General features: G+C 43.1%; 1 protein-coding gene across 3 annotated transcripts; it reads left to right on the top strand.

Moving 5' to 3' along the window:
• Positions 1-13,631: 13,631 nt before the first annotated feature.
• LOC136130342 (solute carrier family 2, facilitated glucose transporter member 3) lies at positions 13,632-23,479 on the top strand. Of its 3 annotated transcripts, none has more exons than XM_065886553.1 (10): positions 13,632-13,728; positions 15,335-15,427; positions 15,971-16,131; positions 16,961-17,201; positions 17,655-17,817; positions 18,105-18,292; positions 21,039-21,143; positions 21,509-21,610; positions 22,223-22,426; positions 22,970-23,479. In XM_065886553.1, the coding sequence occupies exons 1-10, from the start codon at positions 13,714-13,716 to the stop codon at positions 23,180-23,182; spliced, it is 1,485 nt and encodes a 494-aa protein (XP_065742625.1). In that variant the 5' UTR covers positions 13,632-13,713; the 3' UTR covers positions 23,183-23,479. The 3 variants fall into 3 exon arrangements, with proteins under 3 accessions (XP_065742625.1, XP_065742626.1, XP_065742627.1); XM_065886554.1 differs by having other exon boundaries at positions 13,714-13,728; positions 15,335-15,374; positions 16,104-16,131; positions 22,970-23,182; XM_065886555.1 differs by lacking the exons at positions 13,632-13,728; positions 15,971-16,131 and having other exon boundaries at positions 15,414-15,427; positions 22,970-23,182.
• The last annotated feature ends 424 nt before the right edge of the window (positions 23,480-23,903 follow it).

The following is a 23,903-nucleotide window of genomic DNA, read 5'->3' as shown; positions in this document are numbered from 1 at the left end:
CAATTCTCCAATTCTCAGCTGACACTAACTGGGTACCCTACCAATTTAACTGAATTCTGACACTGTCTACTTGATCCTAGCATCAGATCCTGGTGCCGAAAGCTTGGCCTCTGCACCAGTGCCGAACGGAATCTCGGAGACAGACTTTTGGGTGAAGTAGAAAAGAGTAGCTTTGCTGCTTTGCCAGGCAAAGGGCGTCACAGTGGGCTCGTGCCTCAAAAACTGTGTGTCCCAACCTAGGGGGATTTGGTGAGGAGTTTTATAGCAATGCTTCAAGGGTGGAGTTGCTGATAAAGGATCAGGGTGTGTGCAGGGCCTGCATCCCTTAATCTGGCCTCAGATTGTCTCCTGATGACCTGTGATTCTCGAGGATATAAAACTGTGACCTCCTCTCTGGAATGAAGACTACTTCGTCAAGTAGTTAACATCTTCCATTTGTTGGGGTTTTCAGAAGAGCTCAAAGATATTGTTATGTGTATCCCTTGAGGCGGAGCCAGGATCCTTTCCCAAGGCAACACTGTTGTTTCTTTATTTTTTTTTTAAATTTATTTATTGTATTGATTTATTTTTTTGGCCGCATTGGGTCTTCGTTGCTGCGCACGGGCTTTCGCTAGTTGCGGCGAGTGGGGTCTACCCTACGTTGCGATGCGCGGACTTCAGTAGTTGCAGCACGCACGCTCAGTAGTTGTGGCTCATGGGCTCTAGAGCGCAGGCTCAGTAGTTGTGGCACACCGGCTTAGTTGCTCTGCGGCATGTGGGATCTTCCCGGACCAGGACTCGAACCCGTGTCCCCTGCATTGGCAGGTGGATTCTTAAACACTAAGCCACGAGGGAAGTCCCTATTCAATCATATTTACTCATATATTTTATTCATGAACAATACAAAAACAACTAAACGTAAATGTACCAGTTAGAAGGCATTTTCTGACTCAAGGAGGATGTTGGTAGAATGATTTTCGAAATATAGCCTCAAGTCAAAGGCAAAGGTAATACCCTAAATTTAAGTGGATGTAATTTTAAGTATTCTTAGAAAGTGTATATCCCTGAGAATATGAAAAATTCTATCAGGGCCAGGAGTCTTTAAAGTTATATTTCTTAGAATCTCAAAAAGTTCAAGGCCTTGAAGTTACGGCTACTATAAAATAAAAAGGGACCTCTGACTGTCAGAATTAAGTTTTTTTTTTTTTTGCGGTATGCGGGCCTCTCACTGTTGTGGCCTCTCGTTGCGGAGCACAGGCTCCGGACGCGCAGGCTCAGCAGCCATGGCTCACGAACCCAGCCGCTGTGCGGCATGTGGGATCTTCCCGGACCGGGGCACGAACCCGTGTCCCCTGCATTGGCAGGCGGACTCTCAGCCACTGCGCCACCAGGGAAGCCCCTAGAATTAAGTTTTAACATTACTAATTTTTAGAAAGATTTCAGATTCTTTTCATCTATACTATATAATTTATTTAATACACATTTATTAAACACTATGTTAAACTGAGCCACTTAAGGAAAACGACCACCATACCAGTTAACATGCATTAACTACTAATGAGTCTGATAGACACAAAGAATCCATTTTATTAAATGAGAAAATAACTTGCCTAGGCTGACACACATAGCTGGTAAGTGATATCGACCAGATTTATACCTAGGCACTCTGGCTCCGAAGTCTTTGCTCTTAGAAACCACATATATTCCCTTGCCTAAGAGTCAGTCTTTTTTCTGCTCTTCTCCCACATATACCTTTATGTTTCAACTATACCTAACTACTTATAAATATTTAAATAACCATTTGTATTTGTTTTCTAAGGCTGGGTGATTTAATAAGAAATATACTTGGTCTTTGTCTCCGTGGCTGGCATAAAATCTCCTAAAACCCTTGGAATTTCCTGACTGGTAGGAATGTCTGTTATTCATAAGGAGCCCGTTGGGACACACCTAAATTTATGCCAGTGAAGTGATTCAGGGTGCGGCCCCCGGATAGCCTAAAGATGGGGCTGGTCACCAGAGAGACCCAACGATTAGAGGGTTAACACTTTTAGCACTACCCACTGACCTCGGCAAGGAGGAGCTACACGTTAAACTGTACAAAAACTCTGGAACAGGGACTTCCCCGGTGGCGCAGTGGTTAAGAACCTGCCTGCTAATGCAGGGGACACGGGTTCGAGCCCTGGTCTAGGAAGATCCCGCATGCCGCAGAGCAACTAAGCCCGTGCGCCACAACTACTGAGCCCGCATGCTGCAACTACTGAGTCTGCACTCTAGAGCCCACAAGCTGCAACTACTGAAGCCCGTGCACCTACAGCCCATGCTCCGCAACAAGAGAAGCCACTGCAATGAGAAGCCCGTGCACCACAACAAAGAGCAGACCCCACTCGCCGCAACTAGAGAAAGCCCGTGTGCAGCAACGAAGACCCAACGTAGCCAAAAAAAAAAGCAAAACAAAACTCTGGAACAAAGAGATTTGATGAGTTTCCAGGTTGATGATCATTTCCATATTTGGAGAGTGTGGTGCATCCCAGTTCCATGCAGACAGAGGTTTCTGCTCTTAGGATCTTTCCAGACCTTGCCCTATCTATGTACCTCTTGTTGACAGAAAAAAAAATGCACAAGGTGAGAGTTGTGAGTTAAGTTTGATTTGGGGCAAAATGAGGACTATAGCCTGGGAGACAGCATTTCAGATAGCTCTGAGAAACTGCTCCAAAGAGGTGAGGAGGAAGGTCAGTATGTATATGATTTTGGTGAAGGGTAAGTACATGCAATCCAGCACGTACTTTTTGGCAGAATGTTTCTGCTAGTCACGAGGGGCAGACGTCACCATGAAGGATTTTAGTGCTTTTCTAGGTATGAGGAGATGCAAGAATTGGGCTCATAAAATCGGCTCCTGAAAATATCTAACTATCTGAAGACCTGTTCTGCCAGTTTTCTTCCCAGAGCACAGAGTGCCTCATTTCTGCTCTCCACCCTGAACTCCTTTCAGGGGGCTGTTAAAGGTCAGCACCTGCAGCGGCTCATAATTTGATCCTTGTAGAGGTAGATGGCAAGTGCCAATTTGTAGGTGACACTCTTCATCTGAATACTTTATAATATCCTGTGTAGTTAACTGGTAAATGTAAGTAAACATTCTCTGAATTCTGTGAGCCAGTATGGCACATTGATTGAACCCAGGAAACGGGTGATAGGAGCCTCCAATTTACAGACAGTCATTCGGAAGCACAAGTAACAACTCAGACTTTCAATTGGCAGCTGACGTGGGGACAGTCTTGTGAGACTGAGCCTTTAATCTGTGGGACTGAAACTGAGCAGGACCCTATGGGGCCCCTGAGCATGAAAGCCTTTCTGTGTCCCCCGTTTCTTGACTTTCCCTGAGTACTAGAGATCAGGTTCAAACACTTGTTAATCAGGGAAGGGAAGAGATGCAGAGACAAGAGAGGAGCAGTCAAGAAACAACAGTGCCGGGCTTCAACTACTGAGCCTGCGCTCTAGAGCCTGCGAGCCACAACTACTGAGCCCATGAGCCACAACTACTGAAGCCCACGTGCCACAACTACTGAGCCTGCACTCTAGAGCCCGTGCTCCACAACAAGAGAAGCCACTGCAATGAGAAGCCCACTCACCGCAATGAAGAGTAGCCCCTGCTCGCCGCAGCTAGAGAAAGCCCGCACAGCAACAAAGAAGGAATGCAGCCAAAAATAAATAAATTTATTTCTTTATTTTAAAAAATATGATTGAATAATAAGATTTAGCGGAAATACGTTCTATTCACTTTCGTTTCAGACTACTTGATGTTACCTTTTTCTTACTTTTGGTATCATTATGGATTTTTTAGCTTTACAATATGTTAACCTCAGACAGTATTCTCTTTTAGATGCCCAAATTATCGTAACTTTGGCCAGTAGGAGTCCCTTTTAAATTGGCTCCTGTGTCCTTCTGACATGGCTACATTGATCTTTGAAAACTTCTATGCTTCCTGACACAGTAAGGTGTTCCAGCCTTATCTATCTCTTAGCCCCAGGTATGGAATCAGCTATTTCTCTAAGAAGCCTTATTTACTTTCAGTGGAGTCACTGTTAAATCAGTGCTTCTAAAAAAAAAAAAAATGGGGGCTTTCCTGGTGGCGCAGTGGTTGAGAGTCCACCTGCCGATGCAGGGGACACGGGTTCGTGCCCTGGTCCGGGAAGATCCCACATGCCGCAGAGCGGCTAGGCCGCTGAGCCTGCACGTCCAGAGCCTGTGCTCCACAACGGGAGAGGCCACAACAGTGAGAGGCCTGCATACTGCGCAAAAAAAAAAAAAAAAAAATGGAAAGAAGGAAAGAAAAAAAATGTAGTTCCCTAGTGGCCTAGTGGTTAGGATTCTGGGCTTAAAAAAAAAAAAGAAAGAAAGAAGGAAAAAGAAAAAAAATCTGATTGTAGCATTTGCCAATTTCCATGGTGTAAATACCCACACTGTGATAGATGTCTAGCTACCTGCGTGATTTCACTGAACACAGAGCTGGGAAGCAGTGTGCACAACTGGCTCTCAGGAGCCGGCTGCTGTGCAACCAGTGCTACCCTTCTTGTGAGTCACAGCCCCAACGGATCCTGGCATTGGAGACTAGTGATACTAGGCAAAAACAAAAATTTCTTTTTTTTTTTTTTAATTTCTTTTTTTATTTTTGGCCACATTGGGTCTTTGTTGCTGCGTGCCGGCTTTCTCTAGTTGCGGTGAACGGGGGCTACTCTTCGTTGCAGTGCGCGGACTTCTCATTGTGGTGGCTTCCCTTGTTGTGGAGCACAGGCTCTAGGCATGCGGGCTTCAGTAGTTGTGGCACGAGGGCTCAGTAGCTGTGGCTTGCAGGCTCTAGAGCACAGTCTCAGTAGTTATGGTGCATGGGCTTAGTTGTTCCGTGGCATGTGGGATCTTCTCGGACCAAGGCTCGAAACCCGTGTCCCCTGCATTAGCAGGCAGATTCTTAACCACTGCACCACCAGGGAAGTCCCAACAAAAATTTCTTTAAATGAAATTCAAAAAGAATTTTGGTCAACATTAAGACATCAGCTGTTAAAACTATAGACAATGTTTTAATGCATCTGAGTGACAAAAGTGGCTACGATAAAATGAAAGGGCCTACAGATGGCAGGTTTAAAGTCCTATTGAAACTTATTATTTAAAAAAAAAAAGAAGAATATTGTGTCTATCTGTGCTCTGTAATCAATACAACAAACATCAAATCTTTTTTGTGCTAAGCACTTACAAACTTTAAAAGTTTAAAAAATTACAGAGGCTTCCCTCGTGGTGCAGTGGTTAAGAATCCGCCTGCCAATGCAGGGGACACAGGTTCGAGCCCTGGTCCGGGAAGATCCCACATGCCTCAGAGCAACTAAGCCGGTGTGCCACAACTACTGAGCCTGCGCTCTAGAGCCCACGAGCCACAACTACTGAAGCCTGCGTGCCTAGAGCCCGTACTCCACAACAACAGAAGCTACTGCAATGAGAAGCCCGCACACTACAACGAAGAGTAGCCCCCGCTGCCGTAACCAGAGAAAGCCCGTGCACAGCAACAAAGACCCAACACAGCCAAAAATTAAAGAATACATATATTTATTTTTAAAAAAATTACAGACTGTTGGTGAGAACTCTAAAATCAACATAATGACCCGATTCCCCAGATTTTCCAAAGCAATCCTGATGTCAATATTTTGTCCCATGTGGACTGATTTTCATCATACCACGTGGACTGATTTTAGCAGGTCCGTTATGAGCACAATAGTCCGTGGTTTAGTCTTGCAGCAGTGCTATATTATATCTTCAGTGATCGCTCTCAGGTGTGTAAAGAACCCCACATAATTGGTTATGCGTTCATGTACTCACTGAGTTTACTTTCACTGCCAGCCTTGTCCTGTTTGTGTGGTCAGGAAACATGACTATGCTCTTCCTCAAGCAAATAGGAACTCGTACTGATAAGTTTTAATTTGTTCATTCATTCATTCAGTTGTTTATTCACATGTCCAGCCTTATGTGGAGCCGAGACTGGAGAAAAGAAAAAAAATCCCTACTCTTTTTTTTTTTAAACAGGAGTCCTACTTTATTTATTTATTTTTAATTTTTTAATTTATTTATTTTTGGCTGCATTGGGTCTTCGTTGCTACGCGCGGACTTTCTCTAGTTGCGGCGCGTGGGGGCTACTCTTCATTGCGGTGTGCGGGCTCAGTAGTTGTGGCTCACAGGTTTAGTTGCTCCGTGGCGTGTGGGATCTTCCCACACCAGGGCTCGAACCTGTGTCCCTTGCATTGGCAAGCGGATTCTTAACCACTGCACCACCAGGGAAGTCCAAAATCCCTACTCTTAAGGGAAATGTGAATGAGGGAGACAGACAAGGAGGACAATTAAAATATGCAGGAGCAGACTGAGGAATCAGGAAAGGTTCTAGAGGAAGCAATGCTTCAGTTAAATTTGAACCTGTTCTTACTGTTGTTCCATTGCCTTGATCCTACATCTCTCTGAAAGGACTTCATCAGTTTTTCCATCACCTGGCAATTTCCACATATTTCTACAACTTCAGCATACAACGGGACTTCCCTGGTGGTCCAGTGGGTGAGACTCCGCACTCCCAATGCAGGGGGACCGGGTTCGATCCCTGGTCGGGGAAGAAGTCCACACCCACAGCTAAAAGATCCCTCATGCCGCAACAAAGATCCCACATGCTGCAAAATTAATTAATTAATCTTCTTTTAAAAAAAATTAAAATCAACATACAACCATTCATTGATTCAACTAACATGTATTGGAACCCTATTCTATTCTAGACCAGACCAGAAAACCCAAACCAGATCATGCTCCCATGGAGTTTCAACCTAGATATCTAAAATTCAAGATAGAATGGAGTACCATAACATGCATAATCTTCAAATGTCTTTCCTTTGGCTGTGAGGATCTCGCATTTTAATTGACCCTTGAAGGATGAAAACGATTTTTACAAGCAGGGGTGAAAAGGATTTTTAAGTCAGAGGCAATAGCAAAGTAAAAATTGTGAGGCAGGAAATGTTGAAACTGTTTGAAAACTGACAAATAGTTCCCTTGGGCTTAGGTAAAAAGGACATATACTTCCTGGGTGTACAGTCTATGTTCCAGACAATACTGGAATGATAGGTTGGGTGCTGAGCACTTGAAATGTGGTGAGTCCAGCTGAGGAAAATTGTTAATTTTGCCCCATTTTAATTCATTTAAGTTTGTATTTAGACTACATCAAACTAAAAAGTTTCTGCACAGCAAAGGAAACCATCAACAAATGAAAAGGCAACCTACTGAATGGGAGAAAAGATTTGCAAATCATGTATCTGATAAGGGGTTAATATTCAAAACACATGTAGGGGCTTCCCCGGTGGCGCAGTGGTTGGGAGTCCGCCTGCCGATGCAGGGGACACGGGTTCGTGTCCCGGTCCGGGAAGATACCACATACCGCGGAGCAGCTGGGCCCGTGAGCCATGGCCGCTGAGCCTGCGCGTCTGGAGTCTATGCTCCGCAACGGGAGAGGCCACAACAGTGAGAGGCCCGCGTACCGCAAAAAAAAAAAAAAAAAAAAAAATGGAGAACTCATACAACTTAATAGCAAAAGAAAAAAAATCCTTCCAATTAAAAAGCGGACAGAGGATCTGAATAGACATTTTTGTAAAGAAGGCAAACAGATGGCAAAAAACGACATGAAGAGTTGCTCAACATCACTAATCATTAAGTGATTATTAAGGGAATGCAAATCAAAACCACAGTGAGACATCACCTCACATCTGTTAGAGTGGCTGTCATCAAAAAGAGAAGAAATAATTAGTGTTAGTGAGGATCTGGAGAAAAGGAAACTCTCCTACACTGTTGGTAGGAATGTAAATTGGTGCAGCCACTACGGAAAATGGTATGAAGGTTCCTCAAAAAATTAAAAATAGGGACTTCCCTGGTGGTCCAGTGGTTAAGACTACAGACTCCACGCTCCCAATGCAGGGGGCCCAGGTTCGATCCCTGATGGGGGAACTAGATCCCACATTTCACAACTGAAAGAGCCTGCCTGCTGCAAGGAAGATCCCACATGCTGCAATTAAGACCTGGCACAGCCAAATAAATATATATTTTTTTAATCCCCAAATTCTTAAAAAAAGAATTAAAAATAGAACTACCATATGATCCAGTGGTTCTACTTCTGAGTATTTATCCAAAGAAAATGAACACACTAACTAGAAAAGATACATGCTCCCCCACGTTCATTGCAGCAGTATCTACAATAGCCAAGATAGGGAAACAACCTAAGTGTCCATGGAATATTACTCAGCCATAAAAAAGGATGAAATCTTGCCATTTATAGCAACATGAATGGACCTAGAGGGATCATGCTAAGTGAAGTAAGTCAGGCAGAGAAAGACAAATACTATATGATCTCACTTATATGTAAAATCTAAAAAAAAAAACTCATAGGTACAGAGAACAGTTTATTTGTGGTTGCCACAAGCAAAGGGCTGGGGGGGGGGGGCAAAATAGAAGGGAGTCAAAAGGCACAAACTCCCAGTTATAAAATAAATAAGTTATAGTGATGTACAGCATTGATGACTATAGTTAATAATACTGTATTGCATACTTGAAAGTTGCTAACTTTAAAATTTTTTAAATTCTCATCACAAGAGAAAAAAATTCTGTAATTGTGTATGATGACAGGTGTTAACTAGACTTATTAAGGTAATCACTTCACAGTGTTTACAAATAGTGAATCATGTTACACACCTGAAACCAATATAATGTATATCAATTATACCTTGATAAAAAAAGAAACATTAAAGAAAAAAGTCTGTATTTAAAAATTGAAGCAGTGTAGACAAAGACAAATACTGTATGTTATCATTTATATGTGGAATCTACGAAATAAAACAAAGAAATGAATATAGTAAAACAGAAACAGACACACAGATATTGAGATCAACTAGTGGTTACCAGTGGGGAGAGGGAAGGAGGGGCAAAACAGGGGTTGGGGACTGAGAGGCACAAACTACTGTGTATAAAATAAATAAGCGACAAGGATGTATTGTACAGCACAGGGAACATAGCCAATGTTTTGTAATAACTTTAAATGGAATATAAGCTATAAAAATATTGAATCACTGTGTTGTACACCTGAAACTAACATAATATTGTAAATCAACTATACTTCAATTAAAAAAAAATTGAAGCAGTGTAAAAAAAAGTTTTAAGTTGTGTAAAATGTTTTTGTTAAACACAGCCTAATTAATAGGACTACATTCCTCCTTGATCCTTGAAAATTTAGTCTCAATTAAGATGTGCTGTAAGTGTAAAATGAAGATTGGATTTTGAAGATCTAATACCAAAAAAAAAAGAGATAAATTTTTGGTATTAGATAAAATTACTGATAATTTTTATATTAAATATGTGTTGAAATGAGAATATTTGGGGTATATTAAGTTAAATAAAATATAATATTAAAAGTGACAACTCTTTTTTTTTTTCATTTTTTTAATGTAGCTACCGGAAAAATTTTAATTTCATGTGTGACTCATATTTCTATTGGACAGAACGGATCTAGACTTTTTCGATAACTTGTTCAAGTTACTTGATTAGGAGATGATGTAATAAATTTTTGGTTTAAGGTAATTCATCTAGCACTGGTGTGTGATGGATTAACTTTTGAATATTGGAGGAGGGAAGAAAGTAATAAGGATCTGGGAGCTGGGATTAGGTCCTCCAGGATCGCTTGGAATAATGAATAGTTGCAACCCAGTTCAGACAGGAAAATCAACATTTCTCAAATTTTTTCTTTCTTCACCCTGAGAGTTTATTTTCTAAGGTTTTTTCAGATTCAAAATAAACTCCATCTACACCCAACCTAATAAAAGAAAATTAACAAATAGCATTCTATGCAACAGTTGTTCTTTATGAGGAATATTACAAACGCGAGCGAAGAGTAGGATTGGCTTTGGATGTCTTTAAAGCAGTCACTAGCTTTTTCTGTGCCTTGAAATGCCATTTACATTGTCCTGTTGAAGAGGTAGTTTTCCCCGTCTTTACTTTGACAAGGTAAACGTGTTTACAGCCCTTTGTTCCCTGGTTTAAGATCTTGGATCTGTTTGTTTTCCTGCTTGGTTATCATATTACCAAACATCCTCTCACAGGGCAACCTGAGAAGGAGACTGAGATCCACCGTGGCAGTTACCTGCCTTTGGATCTAAGAGATTTCAGGTCCTGATTCATTCATTCCCATTCTTCTAAGCAGGCCTCCATTAAACTGTTAGCTGGGGAGTTCATAACATTCCTCCCCAACCTATTCCATTTTGAAATTTATCGACCACCTTTCCTCTGCTGGCATTCTCCGTGGGGACTGGTCACCAGAGCTGTGGCTCCAGCCTGGGTGGAGCTTGGAATCTCGTGGTGCCTGCTTCCAAAGTGCACCCAAGACCCCAGTCCCCCAGCCAATCCCCCCAACACATCATCAAACAGTCGTATTGAGCAACTGTCATCTGTGGCCCACAGTGAGGGTTGCCTGACTTGGAGGTCCCTGTCACCCTGGGGACAAGTCCGGTTCCTGATCTGGTTTCTGCGAAGCAGGAACTTATATTAAGTCCCACTTGCTCAAGGAGTATTCATCTCAATATATTCAGCATACCTTCGGATTCCTGAGATCCAGCTGAATTCCAGTTGTTACCGTTTAAAGATACACATTTTTGACAGAAGTGTTCTCTCCCTCTAAGCTGCTTAGTTAGCTTCCTTACAGGTAATTTTCTCAGGCTGAGTTTAGCCAGAGAAAACAGGTTTCAGATCTCTCTCGCCTTCACCCTCCCTATTTTTCCACCAAGCAGAAAATACCCACAGATTTCAGACATCTAAATCCTGACCCTCAGTATTGTTTCACTACACTGGTTTTACACAAATTCTTTGGGACAGGTATAATCCTAGGCCTTTACAATTATTTCATCTGTTCTTTCAGTAAGTATTGGAAAAATAACTGTGTTCTGGAATTACACTGGAACCTGCTCTGAGTGAATGAAAGGCAGAAAGACCTACTTTTTTACTTTCACTGGTGCCATTTACTCTTGCAAAACATTAAGGAGTAATTATTCTAAGGCAAGGGAGAGGGAGAAATAAAAGACAGTGATTTAGAGCCAAGAATGACACTGTGAGGGAATTCCCTGGCAGTCCAGTGGTTAGGACTCTGCGCTTTCATTGCTAAAGGTGTGGGTTCGATCCCTGGTCAGAAAACTAAGATCCCACAAGCTGTGTGGACAAAAAAAAAAAAAAAGAGAGAAGAAGAAGAAGAAGAATGACATTGTGAGACAAATAATAAATAAAAGTCAAAGAATGGAGAAAAGACTCACGTGGGCACATGTCGCTGTGAGGCTTCAGGGTCCGGCCTCCAGCCTCCTGGGGCTGCTGAGAACTTATGTGGCTGGTGGGACTGAGGAACCGAATTGCTAATTTTAGTTCATTTAAAATATCTTCCCGTTAAACACAACTTCGTTGTTTTGATTAGAACGACATATTACTTTAGCTGTAGAAAACAGAGTCTAAGTGGGGATGTAAGATACACACGGGATTTCAAAGACTTAGTAGGAAAAAAGTAAACTATCTTAATAATTTTTAAATTGATTATAATTTAATCAATTATAGTTTAATATATTTATAAATCAATTGTAATTTAATCAAACTCAAATAGTATTATTTTGGCTATATCAGGTCAAATAAAATAATTATTAAAATTAATTATTCTTGTTTCCTATGTTTTTCTTTTAAAAATTTTGATGCCGCCACTTAGAAAACTTAATATTACATAAATGACTCAGATTGAATGTTTATTGGCAGCACTGCCATACAGGATATTTTGTCCTTTGGCTGCTAAGTTCAGTTGCTGTGGTAACTAAAGGGGCCTCTAGGCTCAGGGTTTCCTGGAGGATTGGGAGAGTGGGGGAGGGGAGGAATGACTTCAGGGAAGGTTTTTTTTGGTTGTCACGTTTCACTCATCGCCAGTTCTCTCAGCTAACAATGAGATTTAGAAAGTATCCTCATTTAGTGGTTTCGTTTTGTAATGTATAAAAATATCGAATCAGTATGTGTTGCACCTAAAACTAATATGATAATGTATGCCAGTTATACTTCAGTTTTTTAAAAGAAGTCCTCATTTCAGGAAAGACCACACGATGTGGTCTGTTTCAGGTCCAGTGGTACCAGTTTGAATTCCAGGCTCCCAACCAAAACCCCAAGGGAAGGTGCACTTTCTTTCAGTGGCTCCTCTCACATAATTCTACCTCTTTACCGGCTTGTCGCACCCCACCCGCTCTTCCCCTGCAGGGCCTGCTAGGCTACAGATTAACAGGCATTAGGAATTTGACTACTGATGTTTCCCCCCAGCAAAGCCACCCAACTCTACCTACTACGAACTTGTCCCCCTTCGTTAACTCTCACACAGGAGCACTTCTCTCTCCTTTTATTTTCCTTCATCTTCCTGTGCTCACAGTTTTCTTACCTGTCTTTCCTACTCAATCTTGCTCGCTTTGCTTGTATGGCTTAGAAATCAGATATTTATCTCACCCTTTTCTTTCAAGAAATTCACAGCCCAGAAGGAATAGGATATTGCTAATTAACTCCAGTTGTGTAAGAATCAGTTGGCCTCGCCCCTTTTTAATGTTTTAAGTGGAAGGGAAGCACCATAAATTCCTTGAGGGCCAGGACTTTTGTGTCCTATATACTGATGAATCCGTCTGATGGGTAGTACGTGCTCCGCAAATACCTGTTTAACAGAATTTGATCATTTCCCTCTCTCTAAGTACTGTAAACCCGAGACTAGAGGCAAAATACTGCAGAATGGGTAGAATTCAGAATGGGTGGGGAGTTGGTGAATGCCATATTTTCAGGAGTTTGGATTGTGTCCCATGGGCAGCTGATTCTCTCCTTTCTGCTGCCCGGGAGAGTTGGTTTGGCTCCTAGACACTCAGGTTTTCTCCCAGGAGAGAGTATGCTCATCAGAGGACAAGTAGAGCCAAAAATTCTTCCAATTCTTCCTTCACTCGCTTTCCTTCTCTCAGACTGTCCTTCCCTCCCCTTCAAGATTGTAGACACAGCCTACAATCAAAGAGCAGCTGATAAATGCATAGGATTAGGAATAGTTTCAGTTTACACTCCGTCAAACAACGTTAACTCTCATATAGTAGCACCCACTCGACTTTCCTTATATGGATAGCGTTTATTCTTTACGGATTTATTCAGTTCTGAGCACTTGCGAGAGCAAAAAATAAAGTGTATCTGCCCTCCCTCCAGGCTTTTCTGGTAGCATTTTTGTCTGTGAAACTAAGAGGCTGTAGCTGCTCTTAGAAGAGGAAAGGAGGACGAGCTTCGGAAAAAAAAAAAAAAAAAACCACGGAGTAGGGAGGGTGGAGGATGTGGTTTTAAAGAGATGGGGGGGGGGTGTGGTCTAGGGTGGGGGCAGAGCTTGAGGTCACAAAATTCCGGGAGGTCCGGAGATCACTGGGGGCGGGGGCGGGGTGGGGCTGGGGGCTTGTCGCCCAGGCTCCGCCCTTTGCGGAGCTTATAAATAGGTGCCCATCCTAAGGGTGCGTGAGGAGACGTTGGAGCGGTACCGAGGACCTGTCTGAAAACTTGCTGCTGAGAAGGACATTTGGAGGTTTTGTTGGCTGGAAGAGGGGTCTCTGGAATCCCACTTCTAGATCTTTATTGAAGATTGAAAGGAATTAATTTAGGGCCATGGGGACAGCGAAGGTAAGAACGATACAGTTACTGGTTTTTGCTTGTTTGGGGTACGCTCCGAAAGGCAAGCCTTAATGGTGATGGCTGTGCTCTCTTCCTAGCCATCTTAAAGCCTTTCCATTTCTTCCCCAGCCTGCAGTGCCACAGTTCCACCAGTTCTCTTTGGATGTCATTTCCTATAAAGGATTTATCCCTGTTTGATGCACCTTCCTGTGGTAGGGAAAGTCACATGGGGAAGTTGTGTTTGTTTCTCGTTTTTTTTTTTTTTTTTTTTTCTTTAATACAATTACAGGCTACTGAGAATGTGAGGATGAAACCGGTTGAGTGTTCAGGGGATCAGGGGCTGCTTGGTTGTGTTGATTACGAGTGTGGGTCTGAGAACCAGCAAGAGGATTTCTCTGGACGCCTTAGACCTTGAAAGGACCTGGGATTTGTTTTGGGGCCTGGGTCGGTGTCCAGCCATCTGTTCTATGACCTATGGGATTCCCTGGATACTAAGGAGAGAGAATTCCAGTTGTCCTTCCTGTTGTGGTTGATTGTGAGTGCACAATATTTTAATGTATTATTGTGTTATGGATGCAGTATTTGTAGGGAGAAAGGTATTTTCATTCACTGAGGTAACTTACTTAAAAATAAAAGAAGAGAAGGGATGAAAAAGTGGGACGGCCCTCAAGAATAGTAAATGATGAGAGAAAAAGAAGAGGTTTTTACTAAAAGGAGAGGATTAAACAGAAAGCGGTGCGCTGGCGGGGCTTCAGGGGTACTAGATGCCTGGGAGGCAAGGTCAATTTGGGGAACTGAAACTCCTGGCCTGCCACTGTCTGACCTGAGAGGGAAGGAGTTTAAGGTGAGGAGGGGTTGGGGTTCTCAGGTGTAAAACTTGAGCTACCTTGAGGTGGAAAGTAAGATCACGCCCACTGGAATTATTCCCAGCAAGGTGAGTGATGACTGGGTTGATTACTGCACAGCCCCTCACAAAATGTCTCCATCTGGGGTTGGGCGTGAGCTTGTGCTCGCCCCCTGGTGGGTGGGTGGGGGATAGCAGTACATTATTAAGTGAACGGGGAAGAATTTCAGATGGGACCAAGGATACAGTAGGTTGATCCTGTAGATTACGTGATGCAGTTAAGAGCAGCCTGGTGATGACGACACACCACCAGTACTCGGGCTTCTGTGGAATCTGGGGTACGGGTGAGCGTACGCTGGATCTAGCTGTTTCCAGAGTCAATTGTCCTTAGCAATCCTAAGGCATTTTACTGTGCCCTCACTATTTTTTCTATTCCCGAGCACGGTTCTATGCTTGCTCTTACCTGGGGCTGTTTTTCGAATGCTTCCAAACCGACTAACCCAGTTATCTTAACTTCTCCCTTTTCCCAAATTCTCTTGCCACCTTCCCCAAGTTTACTCTGCATGCTCACCCATGTATTTCCAGATAAGCTCTTCAGTTCTTTCGTGTTCCTCATTCATTACCTAACTCGTTAAGTTTTTGTTGTTTTCATACCGCTCACAGGCTGAGTTCTTCTGATATACACATCTTCTTAACAAGAGGCAATCATCCATCAAGAGTTTTGACTGTTTCTTCTTTCCTCCCTCCCCACCCCCCCCCCCCCCCCCCCAGGTCACCGCCCCTCTGATCTTTGCCATCATGATTGCTACAATCGGCTCTTTCCAGTTTGGCTACAACACTGGAGTCATCAATGCTCCTGAGGTGGTGAGTGCCAGACAGCTAGAGTTTGGAATAGGATAATTATTCCTTTAGGTAGTGTTTCCAGAATTAACAAGTTTAGACACACTTGGTAGGTAGCTTGGCTAAAACCTAGAGGGGGAATGATATTGGTGGGGGTCTATTTGAATCATTGATCAAGGCAAAAGGCTCAGGGGCTCCCTGTACCCTGGACTGTACCCATTCTTCCTCTCACCCTACGGTGACACACTTCCTTTATTATCTCTTAGGGGTTAGTTACCAAGTCTCAGGGCGGGAGGGTGGCTGGGATAGTCACCGAACAAGAGTACATCAGTACTACTACCTACTGGAATTTTCAGGACAAATAAAAAATTATTCTTTTCAGAGCTGGTAACATTAACTCCAGTGTGTTACCTGTCTCATCCATTGCCATCTATTTATTCCCTTGATCCGCTACCTAGAAAGTAACTGTAATGCTGTTCTCGTAGGGAGGGGAAGATCCCCAATGTTTGTTTCTTTTCTCATCCAGTTGTAACGGTCTCTTCTCCCACCAACCATTTTAATTTGCAGATCATAAAGGACTATCTCAATTACACTTTGCAAGAGAGGTTCGAAAACCCTCCCTCTGAGGTGGTACTCACGTCCCTGTGGTCCTTGTCTGTGGCCATCTTCTCCGTTGGTGGTATGGTTGGCTCCTTTTCTGTTGGACTCTTTGTCAACCGGTTTGGCAGGTATTAATACTTTTTTTTTTTTTTTTTTTTGGCTGAGTTGGGCTTTGGTTGCTGCGCGCAGGCTTCCTCTAGTTGCAGTGAGCGAGGGCTACTCTTCGTTGCTGTGCGCGTGCTTCTCACTGCAGTGGCTTCTCTTGTTGCGGAGCTCAGGCTCTAGGTGTGTGGGCTTCAGTGGCTGTGGTGCACGGGCTTAGCTGCTCCGCGGCATGTGGGATCCTCCCAGACCAGGGCTTGAACCTGTGTTCCCTGCATTGGCAGGCGGATTCTTAACCACTGCGCCACCAGGGAAGTCCCGGTTTGGCAGGTCTTGATCAGAAGCTGGGCAAAGAAGGGGTCTATACTGGTTGCATTGAGGACGAGAACTGAGGCTTAGAGCAGGGAGGTGAAGATGCATTTGAATGAGAGAACCTCAAATTCCCATCAAGGGAAAACTAGTCCCACAGATTGCTGGGCTCCAACCCAGATTCAGGCCTAATAATTACTCTGGGGTAGGGTGGGATAATTTTAATTTCTAGCAAATTTCTAGCTGATGCTGTTAGTTTGTGGACCACTTTGAGAACAACTGGCCTTAAAGTGCTTGCTAAAATCCTAGCCTGCAGCTAGGACGTAGAGGGGAGAATCTTAAACAAGTTCTTTAGGTGAATTTTATGCACACTGAGGTGTAAGAACCATTGGTCTTGATTATCCCAACCAGATATGTTCTGATACTAGAAAGTGGAAAAATTAGACCAAAAGATATGTGAGCCTGGAGAAGAGTAGAATGATTAGGAAAGAAGGGGGGGATCAGGTCTGTTTTGCTAACTTCACTTGTTTTTGTTTAATCTTTCAGGCGCAATTCAATGCTTATTGTCAACCTGTTGGCCATCGCTGGTGGCTGCCTTATGGGGTTCTGCAAAATAGCGGAGTCATTTGAAATGCTGATCCTGGGCCGACTGGTTATTGGCCTCTTCTGTGGACTCTGCACAGGATTCGTGCCCATGTACATTGGAGAGATATCGCCCACTGCCCTGCGGGGGGCCTTTGGCACTCTCAACCAGCTGGGCATCGTTATTGGGATTCTGGTGGCCCAGGTACTCTAGAACTTACTGAGTGTTAGTTTCACAACTCATTAAATGAATTTACATAGAGAAGACAGTCAAGAGAATGTCTGCACAGAGAACTGTATTCAATATCCTATGATAAACCATGATGGGAAAGAATATATATTTCTTTATATGTATATATATATATATGCATAACCGAATCACTGTGCTGTACAGCGGTAATTAACACAACATTGTAAATCAACTCTACTTCAATTGAAAAAAAGGACGTCTGGCACACATTCAACTATATATGTTTCAGACATTAATTAATATTACTATAATTCACAGACGGCTAAGGAAGCAGGCAGGGTAGAAAAAGTAGAAGAGACTATCTTTTCCCGTGATGAAAGAACAGATGATCTTCTGAACATTTTTTTTTAATCAACCTGTAGCCTGTACAGTATAGAATTTATAGTACTGTCTTTGTCTGGTTTCTAGATCTTTGGTCTAAAAATCATCTTGGGGACTAAAGAGCTCTGGCCGCTGCTCTTGGGCTTCACCATCATCCCAGCCATTCTCCAATGTGCTGCCCTTCCATTTTGCCCTGAAAGTCCTAGATTCTTGCTCATTAACAGAAAGGAAGAGGAGAGCGCTAAGGAGAGTGAGTGCCCTTCATGCCTTCACTGTAGGAATCTTAAGCTTGTGGCTTGTTTTAGGATGAGGACATTGGATCTGGTTTTCGTCATCTCCTTTCCCTGTCTGATTATGCTTAAGTCAGAAACTTGCAGCCCCTGAAGGATGGGGTGAGAAGGCGAGTTAAAGCCAGATGCTGATTGAGCCGCCAGATGCAGGGCTCATCTGGGCGGCTTCTTCCCATCCGTCTCACGGGGAAAAAGAATTCGGGACAGCACCTTATCATTAACCTTTCCTCTTCATGCTTTTCACCAGTTCTCCAGCGATTGTGGGGCACCCAGGATGTGGCTCAGGACATCCAGGAGATGAAAGATGAGAGTATAAGGATGGCACAGGAAAAAAAAGTCACTGTGGTGGAGCTCTTCCGAGCCCCCAGCTACCGACAGCCCATCCTCATCTCCATCATGCTCCAGCTCTCTCAGCAGCTCTCGGGGATCAACGCTGTGAGTGCCCACTTGTCTGTCAAACGTGTCCTACAATATTCCACTTAAAACACCTGACTAGAGGTGAATAGCATTGGTTGCTCACCTTCTTTTATACCCAGGGGCCCCTCACAATGCTTGCCACAGAGCAGCCTCTCAAAACATGCTCTTTACCCAGGTTTCCATTTCGTTTTTTTTTTAATTTTTTCATTTTTATTTGTTTATTTTTAAATTGTTTTGGTTGGATCTTAGTTCCCCAACCAGGGATCAAACCCATGCCCCTTGTAGTGGAAGCACGGAGCCCTAACCACTGGACTGCCAGGGAATTCCTATTTCTTAAAATTATCTATAGTACATGTTTTCCATGTGGAAAGATGAGAGAATCAACTAAAAGTTTGTCACCCTTAGCCTTGGAACTTATAGTTAACGTTTGTCCTCTTCCAGATTTTTTTTTTAATATATAGAGTATCACAATTTGTCAGTTTTTATTAATCCTCTTTCTTTGACCACTCATTTTAAAAATGTTCAGTCCTCTTTAACTCTGATCTGTCTTATTACATGATGTTATCAGTGATAACGTAAGCCATAAAATCAAAGCAGATCTGAGAGTTGATATACCTTGGGTTTTTTCCCAGGACTGTACAATTTAAAATCAGTGTAAAGCCCTGGGGAGCAATTAGGAGGTGTGTGGGCACACAGGCAACCTCAGAGTGAGCTGGGCTTGTCACTCTCTATATCTTTTACAACTTAGAAGAGTGACTATGATAGTTAAGCGTGAGGCAAAATGCGAGCTAGCAGTGGGCAGGTAGCCATTGTATTCTATGCAAAAGTCAGCTTCTGCTCCTGAGTTTTGGTTGTGGGCAGAGAGGGTATTCCTATGCCTATCCTTTTGCAGATAAAATATTTGGATATGAAGAACACCCACCCCTGTCCCCCTTCTAAGTACTGGTTCACGCCCTGAGGGTTTCCCATCGTAATGTGATCAGTGTGATCAAATCTTTTTGTGACAAAGTGTTTTGCAAAACACGTGATAACTCAAAATACAAAGTTTGTCCTTAGCCTTTTCTCCCTAACGCACCACAAGGATACTCGTGTTTGAAATCGCAGTGCATCTCCTGAGGACTTAGAGGCTGTCATATCAGACCTTGGGAGGAAAGATAGTTTGAAAAAGCCTCTCAGGTGGTTTTGATGGATCTCAATCTCCAATATCCACATTTGAAAAACCACTGTAATTCAAATATACTCTCAAGACTTTCCAGAACAGTGAGGCTGGGACTAGAGTGAGGTGTCCAGATACAAGACGTGTCCTGAGAAGGACCGCCTTCTTCAATTCTATACCCCAGGCGCCTGCTTGCCTCCCCCCCGAGTCGAAGCCCTGCAAAACAGGATCAGAAAAAGACCATCCTTGGAAAGTTACAAATGATAGATGAGTGCTCTGCTGGTAGGACCTACCCATCGCCCAGCCCCTGTCCCCGCCCTTTCAGGAAATGGTGTGTGAAAGAAAGTCAGTTTTCCAACCTACCTTTGAACAAAGGATGTTTTCTAATTTCCCTTAAAGGCAGAGGGGGTAAGAGGCTGGATAGTGTTTACCCAGCAGAGTAAACTGCCTTTAGGTAAGATGATGTGGCCTAGCTCCATGGCACCAGGCAGCAAGATTTTACTGTAAGAAGTTTGCTTGAGATGAGTATATAACGTGTTAGGTTGTTGACATGTGAGCTTTTATATAAGGAAGAGAATTGGCATAGCTATTCATCTCTGGTTTTAACTGTTCGAACGTCTTTCCTCACAAGCTTTATATTATTAAATATTCTTCGATTTTTTTTTTTTTTTTTTTTAATTCCATGCTTCTCTCCTAGAGCAGCAGTTTTCAATGAGGATGACACCCCATATCTCAGTTTCCAAGAGCTCAGCCTGAATCTTATTTTGGAAAATATACATAGTTTCTATCTTAGGTAGTAGGGATTTGAAGACTTGTTTCTGGAGACGGTCACTCCCATTGTCGAAGCACATGTTCATCAAAAAGTCTGATGAATACTGGCTGCTACGAGGGCAGGTACTCTGGGTGAAATCATAAACCCCTAAACCAAACCTGAGGGACTGAGCCATCTAGACCCTGTTCCCTTGTTATCCTGAGGTCTGAGACCAGTGTTCTGACATCTCTTTAGCTGTGGTAGTTGCAGCAGCCCTACGTATTAGCACAGTGTTGAACAAATAATAAAAATAGTATACATTAAATTGTATTCAATTAAAAGAATAGCTGGTGTTAGTTTGTAAAACACTTGCAAAGACCCAGTCCCCGGAATTCCAGCCCAAGTTCTGCTTCTAAATCACAATCAGGCTGAGGTTACTCTTCGGTTTCTTCACTATCAAGTGGAGACATCAATGCCTGTCATTGTTGGTCGGGGTGGGAGTTGGAGTAAGTCTATTGGAAAAGTGTCATTGAAAAACTTAAAGGGACTTAAGCCTTTATATGTAAGTTACTAAAGTAAACTTAAGGAAGAGGCTAAATGGAGCAGTAAGAAGAAGCATAGTTAGAAGGAAAAAAAAAGTGGAAGTAAGTAGCTAGAATTGAAGACGACTGAAGAAGAGAATAGATATAAGATAACAGAAGACCATTCGTTTGTGGAAAAGATACCGTGATTGAACAAAACCCCTGGGAAGTAGTCCTTAACTTCTGGGACTTTTCAGAGTTGATTTTTTTTGGAGGGTTCCATGTAACTGCTATGCACAATTGTATTTCACAGTTGCATCTTTTGTTCCCTGTTAGGTGTTCTATTACTCGACAGGAATCTTCAAAGATGCAGGTGTCAAGGAGCCGATCTACGCCACTATTGGTGCAGGCGTGGTTAACACCATCTTCACCGTGGTTTCTGTAAGTCGGATGTTTTGATCATTGTTGAGGTGGGAGAAGAATTCTTGCTACACACGTTCAAGGATGGGTTGCATGTCCTTCCACACCCCCCTTCCGTCATTTAGTTAAACCTTTTTCCGTTTAATTCCTTTTGGGGGAAAAGGGCTATTGAATGATGGGTAAGACAGTCTTCACTCTTCAAACACATAGGGAATGGATGGGCAAGAGGAAGTATAGAGGGGATTCTGTCGGGTGCTTTTAACTTGACGCTGGAAGAGAGCAAATGTAACTATAGCAGGTAGCCTGCTGTTGGTCAGGCAGGTTCCAGAGCTCATAGAGTTGTTTTCATGAAAGGGAATGCACATATTTCTTTTTTATTCTTTTAGGTGTTCCTGGTAGAAAAGGCAGGGAGGAGGACGCTACACCTGATAGGCCTCGGAGGGATGGCTTTTTGTTCCGTCCTCATGACGATTTCTTTGTTATTAAAGGTGAGTCTTCTTTGCGAAGGAAGGGGCGGGGGAAGGGGGTGGTGCGGAAAGGTGAGGGGGTGGGTAGTTGAGGTTTGGAGATCATACAAATGACATTTGGGAGAGGCAACATGCCCAGAGTTTTAAGACAAGTGGATTATCAGAGATAGATAATTAAATTGCTATAATCCCTATATCTATATACCATATAGTTTGTAAAATACATTATCTCATTTAATTCTTAAAGAAATCTTGAGGTCATTATTCCCCTTTTACAGCTGATAAGATGGTCTCAGTGCAGAATGACATTTGTGATCACACTGCTAGGTTTCAAAGACCCGAGGCTTCTAGGACTTCCCTGGCGGTCCAGTGGTTAAGACCCTGCACTCTCCGTGCAGGGGGCACGGGTTCAATCCCTGGTGGGGGAACTAAGATACCGCATGCCATATGGTGAGGCCAAAACAAAAAAAGAAGAAAGAAACAAGGACCTAAGGCTTCTAGGTCCAGTAACTCCTTTATACCACGGGACGGAAGGAACTTTTCATTATTAGTCAGTGCTCATCTCTGGGAAGCTGGATGCTGCCTGGGGCATGCTGTCTCTAATACTAACTTTCCTTTGTTCCTTTCTCGTAGGAGAATTATGGTTGGATCAGCTTTATCTGTATTGCGGCCATCTTGCTGTTCGTGGCCTTCTTTGAAATTGGCCCAGGCCCCATTCCCTGGTTTATTGTGGCTGAACTCTTTGGCCAGGGACCCCGCCCGGCTGCCATGGCAGTGGCTGGTTGTTCCAACTGGACCTCCAACTTTTTGGTCGGACTGCTCTTCCCCTCAGCTGCAGTAAGTAACTTAAAACTCACCCAGCCCATCTTGAAACCAGCTAATACATAGTTCTGCCTAGAAACAGAATGGTAATAGTAAGGCTTAGGATTCCAAACCAATATTTAAAATCCATCATTTGGCTTAGCATTAATGGCTTTATGATGTTAATGATGAGGTAGGTCCTATTATAAGATGGCCTAGAGCTGATTTGTTAAGTAAAGGAACCAGCAGTGGACATCTAGAATGCATTCCCAGTTCCCATGAGTCTTTCAGAAACCCAGATCTTAAAACTCATAATCAGAAGGCCTAAAATAACTCAGTAGGTATTTGGAAACAGCTAACTTCAATGACTAGGAAAAGGAATGACAAAAAATTGCAGAGAAATATAGTAAGCTACCAATGAAATCATAAACAAGTCTCTGAAGAAACCTTACTGTCTTCATGAAGTCTGGAAGGGTTATGGCTTCAGGCCCACTGGAAATAACGATTGCGAGGGAAACTGGAGTTTATCAGTGACCAGATTTTGACACTGACTCTCCTTGTTTTATGTCCTTTCCCTAGTTCTATTTAGGAGCCTACGTTTTCATTATCTTCACGGGTTTCCTTGTTATCTTCTGGGTCTTCACCTTCTTCAAAGTCCCTGAGACTCGTGGCAGGACTTTTGAGGAAATTACACGAGCCTTTGAAGGGCAGTTGCCGGCGGGTAACCGAGATGAGAAAGGTCCCATCGTGGAGATGAACAGCATCCAGCCCACGAAGGACACCAACGTCTAAGCAGTGCCTCCTTCCCACCTCCCTCCTGTCATGAAAAAGCAACCTCTCCCTAAGCAAGGGAGAGACCTCATCAGGTTGTAACCCAGGACTGTTTCTGAATGCTGCTACTCAATTCTTTTCTCATCCCACACACCCTTGGGCGCTCAGAGGATCCCAATGCTGGGGTTAGTTGTTATCTTCAAAGGCTTTTAAAATTTTCATTTCTTGGACATTCTCTTCCGTTCAGGAGAGACCAAGGGAACCTGCCTTCATTTCAGGAGGGATTGGCTGCTTGGCATATGACAACTCTGCCAGCTCCTGCTCCCTTAGGCTCTACTCTTGCCTCTCGAGGGCATTTAGGGGACTGGGCATGGGGTTGCAGTTCCTCCGACCTCAACTTACCAGGAAGCAGATACACGTAAGAATGTGGAGGGCAGAGAGGGATTCCATAAGACCGTCTTCCTCACTTCCATGCGGCTCTGCAGAGCAAACTAACTTGAGTTTTATTTATTTGATCTTCTGGTTTTATTGCATAAATATTTATTTTTGTAAGTACAAAGTAATTTTACCAAATAATGAAAGCATAAGGAAATTGAGGTTAGAGGGAGGTGCTTAAAGAGGTTATAGGGCGGAAGATTTAATACCGGAGAGGTTAGGGTGCAATAAGAAAGGACAAATTCAGGGAGAAATGTGATGCATTGTTGGAGGGTGTATGACGTGGTGTGTGAGGTTTGCACGTTGC

This window comes from Phocoena phocoena, chromosome 11 (assembly GCF_963924675.1).
Source record: "Phocoena phocoena chromosome 11, mPhoPho1.1, whole genome shotgun sequence".
NCBI classification, from domain to species: Eukaryota; Metazoa; Chordata; class Mammalia; order Artiodactyla; family Phocoenidae; genus Phocoena; species Phocoena phocoena.
The sequence above is the reverse complement of the archived record's forward strand: the minus strand, read 5'-3'. Positions and strand labels throughout refer to the sequence as shown.